Below are 24396 nucleotides of genomic sequence, written 5' to 3' on the forward strand. Positions count from 1 at the left end.
ATTATACATAGACCTTTTATAGCAAAGAATAGTAATACGTGAAATCCTGTTTTCCCTATTTTTTCTATGATGGTAAAAAAAATGTAAACATTACATTTTAGTATAATAGCTGTTGCTCAAGCAGAGGTGGCAGAAGTGCAGGTACTTGCTTAATAAAATGCTTACAATACAGGTAAAGGTACCTCTGCAAATTCTTTAATTTTGTTGAGATACTTAAGTTGAGGTACTAAAGTACAAGTACAGCACTAAGAAAGCAATGTATTTTATACATTATTGAATCCCATGCTGTTTATAACTTAATTGCACAAGTGTAGTCCGGATGCAAATAGCAACTAGTAAACCTAATGGAGTGACGTCAATAGTACTAGAATTCCCTTCATTGTAGTAAGTTGTTGTAAGTTGTGCTATAATGGTACAAATTTCTGAGAAATCTGGGACTAATCAAGCCATTTATATCTAAAGGAACAAGTGAAGAGGATTTAGGGTTGTTCAGTGATGTGATGACTGAGTGGAAGCAGAAATGTGCTCAGACACACGCGCTCCATGAACTCTGACCGGTGCCTCGATCTCTGGCCTCTGCCACGCCCCCCACGCTTCCTGTCCGACAGCGTCATTACATCACTGCGTCCTAAGCCAGACCAGTCGCAGCCATTTTACTCCGTGAAATAAACTTCAGCCTCATAGCTGGAGGAAAGAAAAAAACGAAATACACAAGATAGTTACGCTGACACTGATGGATATCACGTTGTGAACCACACCTTGGACCGTTTCGTCTTTCAAGCCTTCGCATTTCGGTAAGGGCTCCAGAGCCGGCGCGGCGCTGTCTTGTTTTTAGCATGTTAGCCTGTGTTAGCTAAACCTAGCTAACTAGCGAAAATGTGAGGAGGTTGATGAAGAAGGTTCGTGATGCGCAGATGAGAGAGTGCAGGCGGGACTGAGTAAGAATACACAGTCATTTGATTGTTACTTCTCTTGATATGTGTTTTCTGGTCATAGAAGAGATGACAGATAATAAAGACGAGCCTCTTTTCATGATTGCCACTGTGTTCAACTCACTCACCTGTCAGATTTAAAGTAGCTAGCCAGCTTTAGCTTGTCCCACACCCACCAACCTCGTACTTGCGATAGCGTTGGCTGCTGTAAGCCGACTGCCATGACACTCATTTATACTCTGATTTAGCAATTAAGACCAACTGGTTGTCAGGTTAACTAGTGGGTGTGTGTCTATTACAGTCGTTTATTCTAGAGTCCGGATGCTCTGTGCATGCTAAAGCAGGAGTTGGCAACCGCATCTCTCACCATTATACTAACCACCGCGCTGTGTAATGAGGCCCCTCTCGCTTACACAGTGATGTTGTATTATTTATTTCCAATTGATTGATAGCGAAGATAGTGAGATAGGGCTGCAGCAAATCCAAACAGGTTGCAGTTTGTGTGAGTCATACAGACAGGCAGGATGTGGGGGTATCAGAGACGGCCTTTCCAGTCACAGTGTCTCATTGAAAAGTGTGAATTATTAACACTGACTTAAACACTGTGAATATGTTCGGATGGCAAAGAACTTTTCCCAAGGTTGTAAGCCATGTATCGTCATGTGATTTCATTATCTTAACCTCCCAATCCTGTATTAGTTTGTCCACACAGATAACTTCAGACTCGGGTTTCTCTGTCTCTCCAGGTGGCAAATTAGATGAACATGAAGCCAAGTATCACAATATAGACAAAAGCGTGTGCATTTACATTGTGTGCCGTGCGTTTCTTTCTGTGGTTTGACTATGGATTTACACTGTGAACTGCTGTGGTTACAGTATTTGCTACAAAACAGCACAGGTTAATTTTCAGGGCACAGCTGATCTGATCCTCAAAGCAAACACCTTTTCCATGTTTACTTAACAAATAAAATAACAAGAACACACGTGGTCACTTGTGAAGTAAGCGCTATATCCTGAAGTACAACTTTCCATTTTCCCTGGAACCACACAGAGGAATATTATTTTTAAAAAGTCTATAATTAAATTCTATAGCCATTTTACAGTGTGACAGAATTTGGCTATCTTAATTTCCCACTGGCTGTAGCCATTAGCGAGGTGACTTGTAGTGAAGTGAAGTGTTGCCTCTGGTAGTATCATTTCTCATTTATAACAATGTTCCATACACCATTTTGAGCACATTGTCTGTGATAGCTGTAATATTGTTTGTCAGTTCTTCTCCTTGGTTCATTTTGACAATACAAGTGTCACATGATGCTGTGAACTAGTTTCTAGTAGTAATACATTTCTTTTCCCCTGTGCCAGCAAAACATGTTTCACCAGCCTTGAGAATGTCCTGCAGGTTAAGCTGGGTTAACAAAACACTAGGGTTTATTCACTCTGAAAGAGTAACTTCAAACACACTTGTATTTAATTCTATTCTGTCTTTTCAACAAGAATATCTAAACTAATAAACACATAATTATCCAATTGTCACACATAAGACAGCCATTTTTCTCAAACATTATTTCTAGAAAAGTGTTTTTTTTTGTAATGGACCAATAGGTAGCACTATTATAGGCACAGTATATATTTGTACTTAATGTGGCAGGTTCCACAGGCATCTGTACATGTCCTTCACACCTCTGTAGTTGTGACCAATCTGTGCATTCAGTACATGCCACTTGAAAATGTCATTAAGATTTTCAGCCACACTAATTGCACACAGCTCCATGGTAATATTAGTTTATTGGATTGTTGGACTCAGTCACTTTGCTGCCTCCAGGAAAGACAAGAACACAAAAGCAAGTAGAATCCACCACATGTACTAAACAGAGTGCGTGTGCTGATTAAGTGGCACTGTAAGTATTGATACAATATGATAAACGTTTTATCATATGTCATTACTGTATGTAATATTTGTTATGGTCAGTGCACACAACCAAAGAGGAAGTTTTGCGTTGGTTACACACATAATGTAGAATACTGTTGCCCCAAGTGCTGGCTAAATATTGAAATAGTAAGATTTTAATAATGATTAATCTTTGTCCACATTTAGGCAAATATTTGAATGCATTGATTTTGTCAAATCGTACTGAGCTCCAGGGGTTGCAACTACTGCCACTTAGAGTTATCTACCCATAGAGTACCACCCTGGGCATTTTATTCAGATTTACTTCATTTCTCAGAAACTGCTTTACATAACAAGCCTACATAAGTCTTCACTGCAGACAGCACTCTCTTACTTTCCTTTTGTGTTAACACTGTTGAAATGGTCCTCTTTAGGTGTGATTGTACTATGGTTTTTGACTCTTAAAACAGAGTGTGTATTTGTCTTCTTTCTGTCTTTGTTTGTATAGTCCATTTGTTCTGCTTTTAGATTTTTTTTTCTTTTTGACAAAGGCAGCCAGGAAGGAACTGACACCACATGTGTGTCTGTGGGAACAGCACAGAACACTGATTCCAGTGAATGAGCCACGGTGACATCATTTCTGTCTTATCTCTGGATGAAAGCAGACTTCTTTTGTGCAAGAAGTGGTTTATTTAGGGAGGAGAAAACTGCATACTCAAACAGTAGTTTGACTCAAAGCATTTCTCATGATTGTGTGCTAATGTGTCAGTGTTTTGTATGTGCATTGGATATTTGTTTAGCATAATGGCCCAGAGGACAACATTATATTGGCACCATTAATAACTCCTAGAATATTTATTGCACATTTACTGAATGAACATTTGTTCTGTTTGTCCAGATTTCAGTTTTAAAGTTTTTATCAGTATGTTCTCTTCTCGGTCATTCACTGCACACTGTCCACTTTATTAATTTCACTTATACGATTGATCCAGCACAGCAGCTTAAATTCTACTTTCTTAAGGTTGTAATTTCTCAGTTTTTGATTAATCTGTCAAAAGGTGATAATTCTACTATATGTTTTTACTGAGGTAATAGACGGTGGTGCAGACATAATGGCATGCATCAATATTTATTTATTTTTTATCGTTATAATAAGTGTTTAAGGTTTTGATCCCCTCGTCTGTATAGGTAGATTGGTACTGGGGTGCTTAATAAAATAAGAAATTTAATTTAGTACTTGTAGACTGCTTTTAGAGGCTTAATTGTCACTGTTATATTAATGTGTCTTCAACAGATTCGAGACTTTATCTCATGCTGTCAGTTGAGTAAATGTGTGTGAGTGCATTTGAATTCTTGTGGGCATTTTATCAGTGACATCCTTCACAGCCAGGCCTACATATACAGTGCTAAAGTTGACCCATGACCTCCTTTCGTCAGTATGCAGAGACTGGCAAGTGGTGTGTGTTGCTGTGTTGGATGCTTTGCTCCGGTGGGCTACTGATAACTCTTCAGCTGGTTTGATGAAAACATGATTGTGAAATGTTTGTTTTTTATGTCTGTTTCACACATGCTTCTTCCCACATAATGACATTCTTTCACAGTTCCACTGTTTCTGCAGAAAATAAGGAAGTCATAAACTATCTCACCTTTATGTGCCTTTTAGAAGGCTAGGCAGTATAAAAAAAAAAAACCTGAGGGGGTAGACACACCCAGATACTTACATCATAGTGCAGAAATGTCAAATGATAACCAAGTTGAACCCTGAGCTTGTGTATATATTAAAAAGTAATCGAAACCTAAAGCCAGTGTTTGTTTTCAGCTAATCGGAGTCCAGCCTGGTTAACTTGGCTAAGAGGCTACCATTGCAGCTAATGCTGAGAAATTACTTCAAACTATCACCAATCTGAACTCTGTTGGCAAGTGAGAAGTAAAATAGCTCATTTAGAAGTTTTGATAAGGAGAATGTAATTTTAGCTCTTCCCACGAGACAGCAGAGATCTGACAATTGTATTGTCAGCCAGTTTGTTGGATCTTGTGTTTGAGTGTCTAGCAGGGCTCTTGGATTTTTCAGGCCCTTAATCTCCTTGATCCATATGCATTATCCAGTTTTTGTGATTTTCCAAATCTGATCAATATAAAATTAGCCAGTGATGCCATCTTTCCATGGTGGCACTGTTAGTTTGTTTCAAGAATAGTTTCCATTTCAAATACAATGTTTACGATGGTGTTGAGGTTTTAATCATGTTAATGTCTTTCTTCTTTTATTTGTCTCAATGACAGATGGTGATATTTAGCAAAATAAAGGCTGTGTGCTTACAGAGAAGAGATGGTTGCATTTGTGATAACTGGTTGCACAGTATAGGGTTTGTTGACATAAGTGTGGGGACTGCAATGACCGTATATGTTGTCTATGCCTGGTTCTAAATAGCAAACACACTCACTGGCAGGATAATCAGGCATCTCAAACAATGAAACTGTTGAGCCCATCTTTGAACCTTTGAATGCATTTACATATGTTTGCGTATGCATTAGACTTTGACAAAACACATGGTACTTGTTGCCAATGTCATTAGAAGAACAGCTGAGGGCAGAGCAACACACAGCTCTGGCCATCTGGATGTGCTCTTTGGTTCTGCCGGGGCAGCGTCAATGTTTATGCTTATCGTCAGCTGTGACAGTTCTTTTCTCTACTGCAGAAAATACCAAATTACCAGTAAAAATGTTCAGAAACACGTGAACATTATGCAAATCTCAGCAAATTGATAGGTCATTACTTACTGTATACACTACTGAAGACCCCAGCAAGCTTCTGTGTGTCCAGCAGATTAAGCATTATTCTAAGACACTCTCACTCAGACAGCGGTGTGATGCTACATTGGAGCTCTTTAGTCTTTAGTACCAAGACCTTTCTTTGTCTCTGCATGAAAGATCCACTTTCATTGTCATAGAGACCTTGCAGATTTGCCTAGCAACCTATGAACATCAATTTTCAGCCTTGAGTGTTTTTTAGTTTAATTTGGCATCCTTAAATGACGCACTCAGTTTTAATCAATACTTCATTCATTCACCAGTCTCTCGTGCTGTTTAATTTCAGTTTTTTCCTTCTCTTCTAGAAAGTGATATCATATTACCACATTGTTTTTGTGTTTGGGATAGACAGACACACCACAGCTATGCCCGCTCAGTATTACAGATGTCACCAAAAAGACAAGGCATGCCTCATTGATCAGCACATTAAGTTGTGATTTGGTTTAGTTAGATTGATGCATTTGCGATCTTCATGTTTGTGTTTTCCTATTTTCCCAGGTTTGACTTCATGGCTTAATGTGACTGAGCAAAGCAACAAGCACAGACACCTCTCTCCTCTGTCCCTCACTGTCCTCTGCTACTAAAGGTAAGAATTTACTCACGAACAGAATGAGCATATTGGTTTTCAGTTTGTAGTTGGTTAAGCTTCCTATCTTTGTGGCAGATTCTTGTCCAAAATTGACAAAGCTTCTTTTAAAACTTTGTAAAAATGACTAAAGCTTGGATCAGTTTATCCAAAGACACCAAGGTAAGTGTCACACTTTTGACTATAATCAAAGTGTGACTCATGTAAAGCCTCTGTTTTTAGTTTTGGACATCAGGGCTGGCTTATGGGCCAGAAATGTAAAAGGCTAATTAAGTTTTATTTATCACTCGTAAATCATATTCTAAATTTTGTGTGGGGACCTTTTGGCAGAGACAAATTACTCTGATTACCTGATATTAAAAATCATTGCCAAAAAACACTGCTCTCCCACTAAAAGCTAGCCTGAGAAACATTACAATCACAGATGAACACAATGTTTGATTGTAATGTATAAGAAATATATACAATGCTGTTTCTGAGATTGAAAAGTTTAACATAATTGTCTCAATTACAATAAAAGCAAGGCTGTTTTTATTTAAAAACATATGTGCTCAATCGTTATTAAGAGGTCGTAAGGTGGCTGTGCGTTAGATGCTAAGTTTTAAAGGGTCAGGGAATGTCTCAGTGGTGGCAGGATTGAGCATGCACCACTTCGGGCTTGTTCCATTGTTTCATCAAACAAGACCATTCAGGCCACGTGTAAAATGAAACCAACCAATCAGACTGAAGAAGCCACTTGGATGAGTAGTAAAACGTTTCGACATAAAAAGAAAGAAGTCCAGTTTCTAGATACTTGATGTCTTACTGGTTTCTTACAGTAACAGCAATTTAAAGTTACTATTGTTGACTACAGACTCAAAAGTCTTAAAGGCAAAAGAGTCATATCTAAAATCTATAACTATAAAAAAATGTAATTATTGTAAAATCTGTGGGACATTTCAGCTATCAGACATTAAGTAGGTAAATAGCATGTATACTAACAGCTCTGTGCAAGTTAATATACTCTGCTGTTTCCTTCCATTTCCTTTTTTTCTGTCCATTAAAATAATTTCAAATTGGTCATAAATACAGTGTAGACATTAATGTTTTAAATGACTTGTAGCTCTTTTTTTTGTGGTTTAATGGTTGAAGGTTTACAGAGGCTTATTTCCTTTGTGAATTAAATTTTTTGAAATTAAAAAGTTTCTCAATAAAGTTCTGAGACCTTTATATAAAGGTCTTCAATAAATGGTGCCTGAAAAAACTTGTGATTGCTGGTTTTCTAGGCAGCACTGCAAAACACGTCAGTCTGTTCTGTTCTGAGAAACAATGGCTATTTCATGGAAGCAATTAATAAGTTACTAAAGATCTCATACAATTTTGGTACTATTACTTTCACAAAACAGTACAAACTTGCTCTAAACAAAATAGAAAGAGGAGTTGGAGGCCCTGATGTACAACTGAGAGGACAGATACAGTAGAGCGTGTAGTTTAAGAAACGGGCGCATCACAGGTCCTCAGCTCGCAACTTCAATAAATAGTGCCTGTAACAAAACTGTCTCATTATGGATTGCTGGTCTAGGCAGCGCTGCAAAGAAAAACTTACAGCCCTAACTGGCCCATTAAAAATAACCGATTAAGATGGACAAATAAACGCAGAGGAAAAATAAAAAAGTGGATGTCGCTTGATTAGAGCCAGTTTCATTCTACAGCAGGACAATGTCCCAAAGCACAGATCTAGACTACGCAAGAGCTATTTAGGGAAGAAGCAGTCAGCTGATGTTCTGTCTGTAATGTTGTGGTTGGCACAGTCACCAGATGTCAACACTGTTGTAGTGGGAGCAGCTTAATGATGATATCTAAAAAGTATAGTTGAAGCCATTATTAGGCAGCATGGACCATCTTTTAGCCTTTGTCATGCACTTGTGCTCTTGTAAAAAGCCAATGAGAAATCTGGCTACACATATGCATTCATGTAACTAATCAGAGTTCTTGGGGAGATAACTACCCACAGAAATTGGGTTTCTCTAATACCCTACACAATAACAGAAGTCAGCTTTCCTGGTGACATGACGGTTAAGAAAAGTTACTTGAGAAAGCCGACTGTAGCCTGATTACTAAATGCATGTATCTGTAGATGCACTGATGGAGGTGAAATTGCCAGACTGAGTGCCCATAATCTGTAACTGCAGCAAATGCGGGATTCATTAATGAAAGCAACTTTTGAAGGACAAAATGTTTTTAATTTCAAATCACGTCACACACAGACACACACACCCTTGTCTTTATCCAGAGCAACTTAAGTTCATATCACTGAAGCTGAACGTGATCTGCTGTCCATAGGAAAATCTTTTGTAGTAATAATAATAATAATAATACAATCATTTTTTTAAGTGTTTAAAAAAGCACAATGAATCAGAAGCCTTACAATTTGTTGTGTTTGCATGCTATTACTCTGTATCACTCAGTAACCAAATCCATCTCAGACTAGTTATGTCCCACAGTCCGCCTGAACTGTCTGATGCCTTTGGCATTTAAAGCTCTACTGGGAGAAATAAAGTGAGCCATAGGAACATAGGGGTTCTCAGCCAAAAGCAACACATCAGTATGGTTGGTAGAGGGTGTTTATGTCCTGGAATGGATAGATGTGGGTGTTGCTGGAGAGCGATAAATAGCCTATGTTCAGACTGAGCAGTATGTCATCTGCTGGCTAAGACACTGTTGGGAAGCCATAGTTACTAAAGTGTTTATTTTGCTCCCTGAAATGTTTCCTTTCCCTCTGTTTGAAACCACCACAGCAACGTCATATTCCAGATTATGAAGCTTGTGTGAACAGAGAGAACATTCATGCACTAACTGGGGTTTGTTGCACACGAGCAGTGGTCTGAAGTGATTATTCAGTGTAATAGCCAACCCAACTCATTTAATGAATAATTTGGGCTGCGACTGAGTTCTTCCAGATGGCTGAAATGAAATGCCACCCTTAGCATTTCAGCAGTTGGGTGAAGTAGTCATACCAACAGGATGATGATGATGAAGTTTCTGATGAGCCCACAAATGCATCTGAGTAATGTATCAATTCTGAAATAGAGTTATTAGTTTTTCTTCTCATTCCTAATTCTTGTTTCATTTTCTTTTAATGTATTCACACAGGTAGCAGCGAGACATATTAAGGGTCGGTGATCCATACCCACTGTAGCTTGCCTGGGATCCGACCAAATCCTCCACCGAAAGCAGGATGGAGCCACAAGCCTCCCAGGGACAGCTAGGAACTGAAGGGGACTGTGAGATGTCGAGTCTGCTGGTGCCCAGTCCCCAGAGCGAGGCAGTGACCCATGAGATGGAGGAGCTGTCACTGCAGCCCACACAGAGTCTGCCTCCACTCAGTGAACGGAAAAATGGTGAGAACATGCTGCTGTTCAGACCTTTGACACTAGAAGATACATCTAGAATAGAAAGTTAGACAAATTCCTGTAATAAATTACAGTGTAAGTAGAAAAACATATGACAAGGAATAAAATTCAAAATTAGATTATTGATTAAACTATTTAATGATAACTCAACAAAAATTCCATCTGCACTGAAGTTCTGCAAATCTGTTTTTTGTTTGAGAAACAACCTAGTAATTAATTGTAGATGTTTGCTGCTTTACTCAGTCTTGATGGTAAACTGAATATTTTTGGAGTTCAAACTGCTGGTTAGACAAAACACTCCCAAGATGTCACATAGGGTTTAGTAAACTTTGGAGACTAACCAGTTAATTAGGAAAGAAACTTTATGGTGTACTTGAAATTGGCAATAGGTCACTGAAGACTCAATGTATGTACTGTATAAGGACTAAATGGGCTCTCTAAATACATGCACTGAAATAAAATTCAACAAATGTACAAAGCTTAAAATTGATATATCTAATAACATCAAGATCTTTATTTTATAGAGTCTGGTCCAACTGTATGTCAGCCATGAAAACCCTTCATACCTGGATTACACAATGTTTATCAATACATGTACACAAGCTCATAGTTCATGAACCAACAAATGTGTTCAAAATTAAAGTGAGTCCACAACTCCTGAAACATCTTATCTTCTGCAGTTTACATATGTATTTATGTCAAATATCATTATAATATTGTGCTAGCCAGCATGTCTGCTTACTTCTCATCACCATCACAATGATTTACCAGCAACACAACTCTGACTCAGACACTGATGGATGGATACGTCAAGATTGGCCTGTAGGAGCAAGTTAGATTCATTCCTGTGTTTGCCAGTTCCTAATCATGGCTTGGGTGATACTGATCATGGTTCTTAGGAAAATCTAATTTGTCAGATACAAATGCAGTGTGTGTAGCCAGAGCAGTTTGAGACATTTTTAGGACAAATGAAGCATTTTGTGCTGTGTGTGGCTGCTGCTATCGGCAGGAGAGCACACTAAACCAATTCGATGGTGGAAAATCTCTGTGGAATGTCAGCAGTAGTAGCACCCACTCATCATCTTGGCTTTTGTCATTTCCCCTCCAGTGAGAACACACACCTCATACTTTCCACCCTGTGAGCCATTCTCAGCACTTTGCCAACCCCAGAGTCTCTTCTCTCATATTGGTTTTAACATGCAGGTGTTAATCTGCCTGCCATCATGACAGGTCTGAGTGTCCAAGACCACTTTACTTATGTGGGTCAGGAGGCTGCAGCTCAAAGTCTGCAGGGAGATGAGGAGTGCTGCTCTGTCAGCAGATTGGTGGGACGTCAAGACTAAAGACAGAGTTTGTTGTTTATAAATAGTTTGATTAGAGGTTGTCAGATTATTTTTAAAAACTAAGACAACAAGAAAGTGAAGGAATGTAATTCACAAAAATGTTGAGCTATTTCTCTAGTAAATCATAAAACGGTCTTCTCTTACTGACGACATTTGAAACACTGTTCAACCTTGTCTTTACTCAGTGACCTTGTTGAGCATGCTCACGTATGTGCCATGTGTCCGTGTGTGTGGATAAAACAGCTCAGTGATCTTTGGCCTCTCTGCTCAGCCTGCTGAGGTCAGAGGTCACCATGTGTTTGTCAGGCTAGGTGTTATTTCCGGGAGGAATTGAGGACAGTGTTACAGACTGGAAGTCCATATGAATCACCTTGAACAAACAAAATCCCACTGCATACTTTCTCCAGATATTTACTCAGTGTACATGTGGGTGAAATTGCTTTTGTCTCTTAGATTTAAAATCTTTAAGCCGGAACCAGAGCAGACTGTCTGCAAAGATTTCTCATAACAACTTTAGACAGTATCCACAGAGTAGGGCCTAGACATTGTTGTCCTTTCACACACATAGCACACAATGGAGATTGACTGTGTCAGACATGTTCTCACCTACTGGAAATCCTCTTTTTGGTTTAGATGAGGGGTGGTTCATAGCGGGAGTGTCCAGGAGGCAGGACAAGACATAAAAAGTGCGGTGTGAAAATGTTGTTTTCAGCTAATCAGACCAGTGCCAGTTGCATGATACAAACAGAATCAACACACCCACTTGCTGGCTGTGAATTCCCTGGACAGTTACCTAGTGTATTCACACATGGGCTCAATCGGATATAACACAAACTTTGTACTAGGGAACTGGCAAAGTACAGACTGTTTGATGTCCAGTCCAACTGCTTTGGATATTAAAGTGTTTGATCACAGCTCTAGCTGGAATTAATGTTGCAGGGTTTTTTATGTTGTTGTTTTTTTCAGCCAGTGCATTCAAAATATTATGATATTTTTTGTATGACAATTTTGCATAATTGCAAAGCATGCAGTCAGTGGTCTCTTTAAGTGTCTATACTTGTGTCAGTGTTAAAATGTGTAAAAAAAAAAAAAAAAAAAAAAAAGAAAAACAAATGTTCCACACACTGCACTGTCAGTTCTTTTCTCAAAGGATTGAGTCATATAGCCAATTAAATCAATAAAAACTAAAATGTAATTATGTGAGACATAAATCATTCAATATAAGTTATTATAGAACTAACCATGTAGAAAACAAAATGAAGCAAAAAATAAAAAGTATTTACTAAATTTTTATGTGGAGCTTGTACTGTAGTGTGTAGATCTTAGTTTCCTTTTTGGTCATAATCTACAGATGTTTTTTGGATATGCACGGCATACAGTATATTCTGTTTACCCGTGTTTTAATTTGTACAAATCTGCTAGTTCTAGTTAAGCGACTTCGTTTGTTGTTGTAAACCTACTAACAAAATCACATCAGTCATTGTTAAATCAGATATGTTACTGTTCTCAGTAAATTCAAATCTCAGTACTTACAAGGAACTACTGTAGTCGCCTACATCTGGCTGTGTTTGGATTGCCTGCAGCTATAAAATAACCCATCCCAAACTGGCAGAGTGAAAGAGGGAAGTAAAACTAGATGGGAAGGAGTGGGTAGCAGTACTGTAATGAAAAGTAAAAGTCAGGGTGGGACGAAGAAATGGAGGATGGACCTCGTGTTGTTGCTCTGAAATTCTTAAGTGTTACAGTGCTATGGATTTTCATTATTTGGGGGAACAGCTAATGGAAAGGTTGATAAGATATGTCTAAGTGACATATTTTGGGCTCAAATACAAATGCTGTCACCTTGGACTCAAATGGGGCAGGCATATAAAACTATGGCCTGTGGAGAGGTCGACCCACTTGTCAGCTGCTGCACGAGGTTTAGAGCCAGAGCAGGTGAGCTGTTCTCTTCTTCTTGATGATATAGTCTAATGCTGCCATTTGTCACATTGGTATCCCTCAACTAACAGATGGATTTAAAGAGAAGAAGGAAAACTGGTAATGAGTTAATATGTGGTGTCTTGGTGGTGGGTATCTGTTTTTGCTTTACGTCATTGCTTTGCACAGTTGTTTTGTTTGTGGAGAGCAGTTGTCTAAATCTTAAATCAGGATCCCCTTTGAGTACATAATAACAGCCTGGTAAATGTCATATGCTGGCAGCCTTAGTCTTAGTGGGGGGGAACAAAATGAAACTGCATCCCAAACCTTCAACCACCACAGAGCGCTGAAGTTATACTAAGCAGTTCTCAGGAGCAACGTTGTGAAGATCCCATAAGAACTTGAACTTAAGTCCCCTTCGGTTTTTAATGCCACTTAAGGAGTAGCTGGTGTAGTTCCACCACCTAAACATGGATGTCTGCATGTAACCAGGGGCCATGCAGTTGGGGTTATCTGCTAAGATAACTTAAGACATGAGTGCAAGTATCTTTTTGATCTATCTTTCTGACAAGAGAGTATATGAGTTAAAGATCAGTGTGTGGGGATAGGTTACAATGTGTGTAACTGCCTTAGTTTGATGTCATTTTCTTCCTCTTTCTAGTTTAGTTTTCTTATTTTTGTGCACTACCTCATTGATTCCCTGTCTTTCTGACATTTCTCTAGTTGCTCTTCTCATGTTTTCTTTTCCATATAACATTAAAATAATTCTTTTATAATGATTATAATGTTAATAGCCAAAAAATATTTTAAATGTATTATAACAGCCTTTTTCCTTCTTGCTTGCAGTGCTACAGTTGAGGCTCCAGCAAAGGCGTACCAGAGAGCAGCTGGTGGACCAAGGCATCATGCCACGTGAGTATTAGCCCTGCCTGTTGTCCATCACTCACCAAAATGCTAATGTGGTGTGGGTGGTTAAATTATAACAAAGTGGCACCCTAGTTCATACTGACAGCTGTAATGATAAACATGTTTGCTAAATTTTTAAAATTTGGATCACATTTATCTAAAAAATATGTGCTTATATTTGTGCATTAATGAAAATCTTATGTGTTGCAGCTCTCAAGAGCCCGGCAGCTTTCCATGGGCAGATTCGCAGCTTGGAAAGAGCCAGGGTAAGGCGCACAGTTTTTAAACAAAAGCACTGAATTTGAGGCAGGGGAAATGAAGACCCAGACTGTTTCTGTGGACTTGAAAAGTTAGACAGTTTACTGATTGTTTTGTGTCCACTTTTGCCTGTAGACTGAGAATTTCCTGAAGCATAAGATTCGTAGTCGCCCAGAGAGAGCAGAACTGGTCAGGATGCACATCCTGCAAGGTACTGGTGATTCTCTAAGTTTACACTCATTGTTTTATCTGGTGTACCCTGAGGACTGTTGGCGTACACTGTATAGAATAAGGTGTTTCCTCCTATATTTGTCAACTGTGGTTGGCCATACAACCTATTACATGGCAACCACATTTAGGACTAAATGAAAGCCTTGAAAACTTATTTATTTAATTATGAATTTGAACCATCATGAGATTCAAATTGGCACCTGACTGCATGCAGACACATATTATACCAGCACTGGCAACAAAAACAGTATTACATTTATTTCATGCCTCAGAGACCGGCGCAGAGCCATCACTACAAGCCACCCAGATGAAGCTGAAAAGGGCCCGTCTGGCAGACAATCTGAATGAGAAGATCGCCCAGAGACCCGGTCCCATGGAGCTGGTGGAGAAGAACATCCTGCCAGTGGATTCCAGCCTTAAACAGGCCATTATTGGTGAGAGTATTGGATAAACAGTTGAAATGGCTCACAAAAAGTCTAGCTCCTGTGGCAGGTAGTCCATTGTAAGAAAGATTTTGTAATAATGATGGTTATTTAGTTAAGAGTAAAGTTGATGCAGTAATAATAGTCTTAACCTAACATCCTGTTGAAACTCACCATTACTGGTGCGGTTAATGAAAAGGAATCTGACGGTGGGTGGTGAGGGTATACCTGGACAAACAAAGGCTGGGAACTACTGACTGAGACAACCATTGCTTTTAACAGAGTTCTACTTTACCATTTGCTATCGGGAAGACAATATTTATACAATAAAATAGAGATATAAGTAATTTGAGTGGAAATGTGAGACTTATTATTTATTTGTTTGTCTTGGTTTATCTGTCAGTGGGCCAGGTGAATTATCCAAAAGTGTTTGAAGAAGACAGCAGTGATGCCCTGTCCCCAGAGCAGCCAGCAAGCCAGGAGTCTCAGAGTTCTGTCCCCTCACCAGGAGAGAGCAAAGTACCAGAAACGCCCTCTCCAGCCACACCACTACCACCACTACCCAGCACTGTGCTGCAGGTTAGATACAGGAGTAGTTCTGGAGTAATACTGGAGTTTCATATCATTGATATTGGGTTTGACAGTGTTTATGAGAAGTTCAGTGTTTGCTTTGCCGTTATAAGTGTCACTTTGTTATTTAAATTCAGGCCCTCCCAGTGACTGCAACAGCAGACTTTATGAAAGTGATCTCTACCAGTGAGCCTTTTGCCAGTCGCCCAGCTGTCACCCCTGCTCAGCCAGTCACTACAGCTGCTGTTTCAAAACCAGGCCCAACACTGGTGAAAGTAAGAACTCGCTTTTCAACCTTTAGTCTTATAGCATTTTTCCTCTGTATATATATATATAGTACTGCCTCAGAGTAGCTGGTTGTCATAGTGACACTGAATCAGTGTAGTGTAAACTGCTGTGAAACTGCAGCACACATAGGAACAATGGAGGACAGTGAAGAAGTGCTGTTGTAGTGTCTTGGTATGTGACTGTCACAGCATAAGGCAAATTGTGGTTCAGAAAACTGAAAGCAGCAAAATCATCAGCATCATGTGGTGAAAAAGTGCTTCTCATGTCACCATTTTATTTTGTCTCACAGCTGTTGAACTAAATATATGTTACATATTCTTCCACATTCCCTCCCACAACAGCAAAGCCAGCAGAAGACACCCTCAGAGAAGAGTCGTAGTAAAAAGGGGAAAGAGCCAAAGCCTAGGGTGAAGAAGCTCAAGTACCACCAGTATGTTCCTCCGGACCAGAAGCAGGAGACCAGTGAAGCACCCATGGACTCCTCTTATGCCCGACTACTGCAGCAACAGCAATTGTTCCTCCAGTTGCAGATCCTCAGCCAGCAACAGCAGCACTACAACTACCAGACTATATTACCAGCACCACTAAAGTATGTGCATACAACATTAAAACACTACTGCCTAAATAAGAAAAATGTGTTAGTGTTATTTACACTTCCCTTTGCAATCCCACATCTAGTAGCTATGGATAAGTGTCTGCATTTGTCATGCCCAACTGGACTACGAGGGATATGTTATGTAACTTTCTAAGTGTATTATGTCCTGAATGGTTGGTTACAAACATACAGAGAGTTACAGGTAGAAATCATCTAACATTAGTTCTTTTATAAACATATCCATACCAACGACAGACAGCCACAGTTGACCTGATTGGTTTGTCTTTTTGGATGGCAGTAGAAGCTTAAGACGAGTGAGGGCCCATACATAATCAAATCGTTTTTTTACATTTTACATTCAACCAATATTAATATACAATCCAACTACGCTTGCTAGCCTAGTTCACTTTTTTCTGTTTGTTTGTTGTCATGTTTACTAACTGTTAATGGGTCTATACATGTAGTTTACTTCCCACCATTGTATTTAATTTTTGCCTCCAATCTGGTTTGGCAAACTGTGACTCTTTTATCTGTTTATCTGAAACTGAGAGAGCAATCCAAATATTGTTGTTTTCAAAAACTCACAGAGCCATTAGCTAGTTTCCAATAACAACTCATAATCTATTCATATTAATAACTAACAGGATTTTGTTTCACCAGCTGCTGTTTTCAGAAATGTCGTCTCAGCTGCGTCATGGCCGAGCTGTCTTTGAACTGTGCTTGTGTACTGGGCTTTGGTTGACTGGCTTTGTTACTGAGGTGTAGGGCACAGGATGGATGGTCTGTTCACATTGAGAACAGACTTCCTGTCTCTGTTTCCTGTGTTCCTCTATTCTCTGTTTCCAATTATCCCTACAATAATACTCTTTTATCCACCTTCTCTCTTTCTCCCACCCTCTCTTCCTCTTTTTCTGTTTCTTATTGATACGCAGAATGTCCTCCAGTAACAATGACCTCATCATTTTGTGTTTGTTTGTCTCTTTAGACCTGTGGCAGAGGGTCAGAGCAGCACTGCCAGCAGCCTGCCAACCTCCATCGTCGTGTCTTTGCCCACTACTCCTGCACCTCCCCCTCTACCTCCAGCTCTGGCTCGGCCAAACAACTCACTGTCAAACCGCAAGCCAGGAGTCTTGCCTGCCAACCTGGAGGAGATGAAGGTATTTGGAAACCCACTTGTACCAGCAAAGTCTTCACTCTTGCAGCTTGGAACAGAATGCTCCAGCAGTTTCAAAATAATTGTAATAATCAAGAGAGAAGGATTTTTCACTTCATAAAACAGAACAGTTTTAACATTTTACACAGGCAGTATGAGAATGGAGCCCACTCCATATGATTTAAAAATTTTTTATAAAGGTATTGTCTTGTCACTGAGGAAAGGTCAGTGCAGTTTGTGTGGTATTTTTTGTTACATTGGATTGAAATGATTTAAAAAAATCAGTTATAGCTCCCTTTTCTTCTAAAAACACTAGCAGATTAGGTACAGAAACCTGGAGTTTTGTGTCAGCGTAAAGCTTTCTGACATATCACTTATATAAACCAACACCTATTATATCAACACAAACCAAGTGAAATATGAAAGCACTAAGTTGTTGTTAAATAGGGGTTTATGTTGTCAAATTTTCATGACACATGATCCAATGTGTTTAGTAAGTAAGCTTCAGGGGTGCTTGTAGGTGGATTTTAAACAAACACAGACTAGCCGTTTCCTTTTGTCTTTGTCTCTACTGGCACCAGCTCCATGTTTAACAAAAAGAATGTGTCAATATTTTTGTTAAATTAAATTCCAAACATGTTCCTTTTAAATCAGCTGTTTCCTCTTCTAACACCAATGGTGTTAGAAGAGGAAACAGGTGACTTGATCATATTTTTATTTTTCTAGGTGGCTGAGCTAAAACTGGAGCTAAAGCTACGAGGCCTGCCCGTGTCAGGAACAAAGACTGATCTGATTGAAAGATTGAAACCTTTCCAGGACAACCCCAGCACCTCTGCTCCGACCACTGTTACTCCTCCAACCAATGCCACTCTCTCCTCCATACCCATGGAGGTCACCACCTCCACTACGACTCCTGCCGTACTACTCCCAGTCCAGCAGTTGGCTCCAGAGAGCACAAGCTCCACACCTCCAGTTTCACCCATCCCCATTAGCTCTAAATCCACCCAGCTGGACGCAAGCATATCTGACACTCCTACTGAGGCACAATTGGTGAGCTCAGGCTCGGCAGGCCTGCAGTCCTCACCTCTCCCGTATTCTCAAATTCCAGAGGAAAAAGACAGGAGGCTCCATGAGAAGGAACGGCAGATAGAGGAGTTAATGAGGAAGCTGGAGCAGGAGCAAAGGCTGGTGGAGGAGCTGAAGATGCAGCTAGAGGTGGAGAAAAGAGGCCAGGGTAGCTGTGCTACTGAAATTGCCTCTTTATCTCCCAAACTGACCTCTGTACCTTCAATGAACCCTGTTTCTACTGTCCTGAACTCAAATGTAGTAAAGATGGAAGGTACAGTCCTGTCCAATTGTTCTTCCACTGGCATTCCTAATACAATTCTGGGCTCCCAGGCTTTTACAAGCCACCTGCCAACTATGGTGAAATTGGAGGATGTCACAGTATCTTCTGGCAAGCCGCTCCAGCTCCAGACACAAACCCAGCTCATCACCCAGATCCAGCCCCAAGCCCAGCCCCAGGTAGCCACCAGTCCGCAGCTGCTCCACCACTCACAGAGAAGTCCCAAACTCCAACCGCAGTCCCAACCTACGACCCCCAGCCTGCAGCAGTTCTTTATCAGCCACCCAGGTGGAGTCTCCCAGGTGCTGGGTCAGCCTCAGACCCTGTTAACTACATCTGGTCAGGCTGGAACTCAGATTCTCCTCCCAGTCTCACTACCCAATAGCGCTACTGCAATCCAGCTGCCAAGCACCACTGTCAGTCTTCAGGTGAGATTTCAGTGAAATAGTGATAAGACATATAACTGTTAGAGCCTGTTTACCTGATATTACTGTGGTTGATGATGACAAAACCAACTGTGTTAAAGAGCATTGTCTTGCAAAATCATGTTCTTACACCCGGTTCCCTTATTTCAGCCTGTTCTCCAGGCCACAGTTTCAAATCCAGGCCTGGCTCAGGCCTCTGTTCCTCGGCTGCAGAGCACTACGATGGAGACAGCGTCCAGCCAGCAGTTAGCCAACCACAACCCATTACTACAGGTCAGTCAGGTTACATAGTTAGTTGTACTACAGAAGATGAATCTGTTAAATAGTTTGTGACAGAAAGAAAACGCAGCATATGATGACATTTGAGAAACTGGAACCAGAGAGCTTTTGAACCTTTTGGCTTGAAAGCATTATGTACAAATTGATTATCACTGTTTTTACATTTGCTATGTATATTACCTTTATTTTATAGTTGTTTGTTGTTGTTTTTGCTGTGCTGGCATGATTAAATCAAGCCCTTATTACATGATGGACTGACACTCTGTGTGTTGACAGACTCTGACTGTGTGCAATAATACCCCTGGTTTGGAGAACCAGAAGACTAGACCTGAAATCAATACCCAGTGTTTCCTTAGAAGCTCCCCAGAGAACAGTGTCTCTCCACGGGCTTCTCCCAACCATCACGTCTCCAATGGACCCCTTAATAAGGTATCTGAGCTGATGATCATGATTATCCTCATCGTGTGTGTCTTAATGGATTTACAGATGATTTACTGTTTTATTTGAAAGACTTCACACTTGTGGGTTCTTAACTCTTTCTGTATTTTCTCCATCTCTCTCAGCCGCCCTCTCCCCAGCCTGCCTTTATTCTGCAGCCCACCTCTCGTATTACTCAGCCTCTCAAGACAAGAGAGCCTCCCCGCTATGAGGAGGCTGTCAAACAGAGCCGCAACCTGCACATCAACAATGCCTCACAGGTTAAATACACACCACCACAGTTCACGCCGTGCTGTATAATTTCCAGTAGATTTTACCTACTGTGTCCTTCAGGCTTTTCAGTTTTACAGCCTTGAGAGATTGAAGTGCTTATTGTGTACTAGCCTCAAGTCAACGTTGCTGTGATTTCAGGTTCCCACAGCAACCAGCCAACAAATGGACGACTTGTTCGACATTCTCATAGAGAGTGGAGGTAAGCTGGTTCACATTACGGCCCACAAGGCACGGTTTAGTATGAGCGAGTTTAAAACATTAGTAACACTGAAGATACAGCTGTACTTCTTCCAGTGGACCTTAATATAGGTAAAGACCTGCACACACTTAAAGACTAGTTGAATAACTGTTCACTTAAAAAGGGTTTCACCACAGATTTAAAATTTTTAGCAGTCTGGAAGCAGCAGGAAGCCTGACGACTGAGTACACTGAGACGATGTTGGCTTTAAATATCAAGTCTTTAAAAAAATCTTTATGAGATTGTCTGGCAGTGACTTCTTAAGACTAAAGACAGGAATCTTTACACAGCACACACTTAACAATTGTTTTATGTTTACATACTAACAACTGACAACATGAATCGCCAGCAATATGAAGACCAGTTATTCAAAGACAGGGTGATTTTGAAGGTTCCAGGGGTGAGATGGAAGAATGGGGATTAACTAACTAACTACTAATTTAAAAAGAGAAAATATATTGTAGAGTATTGTTATTGTATAGTAAATGAACAACAATTTAAGTAATGCAAAAAAAGAATCAAATAATAATAATTTTTGTCTCCTTTTTAACCCCCATCAGAAATCACGCCATTTATCCAGCAGGACCCCTCAGTGACTCTCAATAAGACCTTCCCAGTCACAGCCAATATCACCACCCTGCCAGTCAGCACGGCCCTCTCCAGGCCTCCTCCACAGATTCAAGTGGCACCTCTTCCCATTTTGAGCCCTGTTGTCGACCCCAGCCTACCCAGCCTCTCCTCGCTGGCCACAGATAACCAGCTGGAAGCCTTTCTAGAGGGGACACTGGCTGAAACGTCGCCTGTGTCAGACCTGCGCACACAAGGCCTGATGGAGGAGCTGCAGGCACAGCTCATGGATCAGCAACCCTACTCACCCATGGACACCTCAGACCTGTCTTTCTGTGATTCCTCCTCGCCTCCCTCTTCTCTCAACATGGGCCTGTCTGACCCCGGGTTAGATAATATGGAGTGGCTGGACCTCACCATGCCTTCAGGGCCTGCTGGGGCACTCACACCACTGGGGATCCCCACAGACTTCCTGGATGCACATGACCTGCAGCTGCACTGGGACTGATGGAGCACTGGATAAAGACGTTTGAAGAGGAACCAGCTGAGCCAGGAGGGAGAGATGGGTGGATAAAGAGAAGAAAGGGGATCAACAACTGCAAGGAGGTTGAGTTTGAACATTTTAAATAAGGGAGCAAAAGACAGAGAAACATGGCATCTGTATGCCGTATCGCTCTTCAACATTACATCCATACCATCTGTAATATTCCCACTACAGTAAGACAGAGTGCACGAACAGTGCACTGCTTCAAACTGAACTACAAGCAGGAGTTTGCACAGCTTTAAAAGAGGGATATCATGAATACTGTCATCACTGGTATTACCCATAGTATTAGTGATATAGGATTTTAAACAGAGTAGACTATTGGTATCGGATGTCACGGTTTTAAAGATTATTTTACAGATACAAGGAGACAGAGCCAAACAAAGACAGGCAGCGTAGACTGTTTGTAAATACTGTTAAAGCCACACTTATACAACTTTACTATCTCTGGCTGTGTGGTTTTCTGTGAATACCTGGTCTAATTTACTGTGGAACCACAGTAACAAAATATGTAAAATGTTCGTGTCTGATTAGGCCTCTGTTCCACTGACAATATTGTGCCATACTAAGTTATAAAAGCTGGTGGCTACAATAACTGTGTCGCTCTAAGCGACTACATGCTAGATCTGGGTCTAGTTAAAACATTGATAGATTAGATTCTCAAAGACGTTGAATTGGAGGCTTGGCCTGGGACATCGGTATCTTACGATGTCTGCACAGCCTCAGATGCTGTACGGACCGCTACCACTCCACTGGGGAAGACTTTAATTAAACCAGTCAACCAATCAAGTGCTTTGAGAAGTTGCCTCAGCCTGTGTGAGGTGCTGTACAGTCAAATCTGTCTGTTCCCTTTATGATTCGAAGCCAGACGTGATCAGTCAGGCAATGAGCCATATTTTGAAGGGATTCCTAGCCGAGAAGAGGTCAAGCATCTTTCCACACTGGTCCAGTCCACTACATACTGTACATGATGTGTGTGCTGACTAATCTGATATGTTGTATCAGATGTGACTGTTTTCTTCTACTCAAGCTGATGAACCAATGACTCTGAAGAACAAAGACTCCAGTCAGACGACGAGAGGAGGAAACTCCTCCATTTATGTGAGAGCTATGCACTAAGGAGGCGGCGAGACCTGACAATGCGCCTCATTCACCTCAGATGAGGAAATGTGAACTCTGCATATCCAAGGTGAGCGTTAACACGAAGCGAGCGATATGATTGTGATCAGCGTAATGATCATGTGGCCAATTGCTCCAGAGATGCTGCAGTTGTTGTCCAAGTCTCTGATTTTGAATGTACTTTGGAATATATAACAAAAAATAGGACTTTACTTACAACATTGGCAGCTTTTTTTTTTTTTTCTTCTGATGGTGAAGTGACATAAAAGAGTAGAAGGGGATCAATCCAATCTCAATTTAACACACACCCAAAATAGGTGGGAACCGAGTGTGTGCTGCAAGTTAAATCGAGGAATAATGATGTCTGTGGAGAAGATGAGCTTTATATCTCGCTGTCCTACAGTTATCCCTGCACTTTGTATGTGTGTGTGTGTTGGGGGGGTAGCTGTGTGCCTGTAGCTGCAAGCCCAGCCATCATCTGGAGGAATCCGAATATTTTGAAGTAATATTTGGTTACACAAATAGACTGCTAACACCAGCTACTGTGGGCTGCTGTCAGAGTGAGTTTCCTGACCATGAGGGTGTGAGACAGAAGCTAGCATGCTCTGTGTTTGTGTGTGTGTGTATGTGTGTGTGTGTGTGTGGTTGTATGGCTGTCATTGTGAGGACCAGCATGATTTTTTTTTAACCTATGGACATTTTTAAAAAGAGAGGACATTTTAGTCGGTCCTCACAATGAGAAGGGTGCTTAATGAGCAAATTCGGGGTTAAGACCAGGTTTGAGGGTTAGAATGAGGATACGGTTAGGGTAAGGCAGTAGATGTGATAAATGAAAAATTAAAAAAGAGTAGATTAGCATGGCCTACGTGACAGTAGGGGGCTAGGGAATGCATCATGTCAAGTGTGTCCTCACACTGACTGCCATACAAAATGTATGTGTGTGAGAATTTGTCTTCCTGTCTTTTGCATGTACACCAGTGTCTCCGTGTGCATGATTGTATTAACATTTAAACTCGGACTGTTCCGAGCACTGTCACGGCTGTCACCCTCAAGTTGTCTGAAGAAACTGTTGAATATCTCTAAAATCAAATAACGATGTGCTCTCTAATGAACATATTCCACATTTTCTTCTTCGAAAGGCATCTGATGACTGTTTTTTAATCTGATGTTCAGTCCTCGTCCTCTAGTCAAATGCGCACAGACACCTTTGAGGTGTGTACAGTATGGTGTCAGTGAAGAGGGCTTAGCTCCATTGAAAGCTGTCATAAGTTCTCACTGTTTGTTTCTAATGCGTTGCATTAAATCCCACTTGCTGTTTCTTGGTAAACATTGAGTTACTGATGTAGGATCTCAGTCTAAGCATTAATCTGGGGATTGACACATTCTCGCTGTCTGGCACTTTTTTATTTTAATTCTCACTTTCTAAACCTGTCATGTTCAGTGAAATGACATTTACATGCTGTTGTTACTTCAGGGTAATTTCTACAGAAGTAGTTTTTTTTTTTTTCTCCTGCATTTAAAAAACAACGTCTTTCCTGCCTGTACAATGCTGGGTTTTTTTGTTTGGTTGTTTTTTTGCTGTTCACATCGGCAATAATGTACTGTGGAGAGCGGAGCAAAATGTCTGAGAGCCCTTCATGTAAACAATGTTTTGTCAATAATGTACTGCTGCACTTAGACATTTAGCATCAGATCAGGGCAGGTAAAACGGAAATGTGCCCACATCTAAAAACTGTATGACCACCTGAAAGCGCTACCCCAAATACTGCACACGCTTGTCTCCTGATGTGTTTTTTTTTTTTTTTTTTGACAAACCCTCTTCTTTAAGCCACTGGTTGCTCCTGATTGTTGCATCATTAGTTTAGTTCCCAGTTGCTGC

At 40.6% G+C, this 24396-nt stretch overlaps 1 protein-coding gene across 1 annotated transcript; it reads left to right on the forward strand.

Moving 5' to 3' along the window:
- Positions 1 to 638: 638 nt before the first annotated feature.
- On the forward strand, positions 639 to 24316 carry mrtfba (myocardin related transcription factor Ba). The gene is made up of 17 exons (XM_026351396.1): positions 639 to 794; positions 6127 to 6214; positions 9347 to 9594; positions 13713 to 13778; positions 13983 to 14038; positions 14166 to 14241; positions 14534 to 14695; positions 15087 to 15262; positions 15391 to 15528; positions 15883 to 16130; positions 17122 to 17293; positions 18016 to 19062; positions 19210 to 19332; positions 19615 to 19767; positions 19902 to 20036; positions 20188 to 20248; positions 20848 to 24316. Exons 3-17 carry the CDS (start codon positions 9432 to 9434, stop codon positions 21360 to 21362), a joined length of 3291 nt encoding a protein of 1096 aa, XP_026207181.1. The 5' UTR covers positions 639 to 794; positions 6127 to 6214; positions 9347 to 9431; the 3' UTR covers positions 21363 to 24316.
- The last annotated feature ends 80 nt before the right edge of the window (positions 24317 to 24396 follow it).

Source organism: Anabas testudineus, chromosome 19, assembly GCF_900324465.2.
Source record: "Anabas testudineus chromosome 19, fAnaTes1.2, whole genome shotgun sequence".
In the NCBI taxonomy this organism is placed as follows: domain Eukaryota; kingdom Metazoa; phylum Chordata; class Actinopteri; order Anabantiformes; family Anabantidae; genus Anabas; species Anabas testudineus.

Coding starts and splice junctions, on each gene's coding strand:
- mrtfba (XM_026351396.1), top strand. CDS start 9,432: ATGGAGCCACAAGCCTCCCAGGGACAGCTAGGAACTGAAGGGGACTGT. Junction 14,696..15,086: donor CCTTAAACAGGCCATTATTG/GTGAGAGTATTG, acceptor TTTATCTGTCAG/TGGGCCAGGTGAATTATCCA. Junction 19,063..19,209: donor GCACCACTGTCAGTCTTCAG/GTGAGATTTCAG, acceptor CCCTTATTTCAG/CCTGTTCTCCAGGCCACAGT.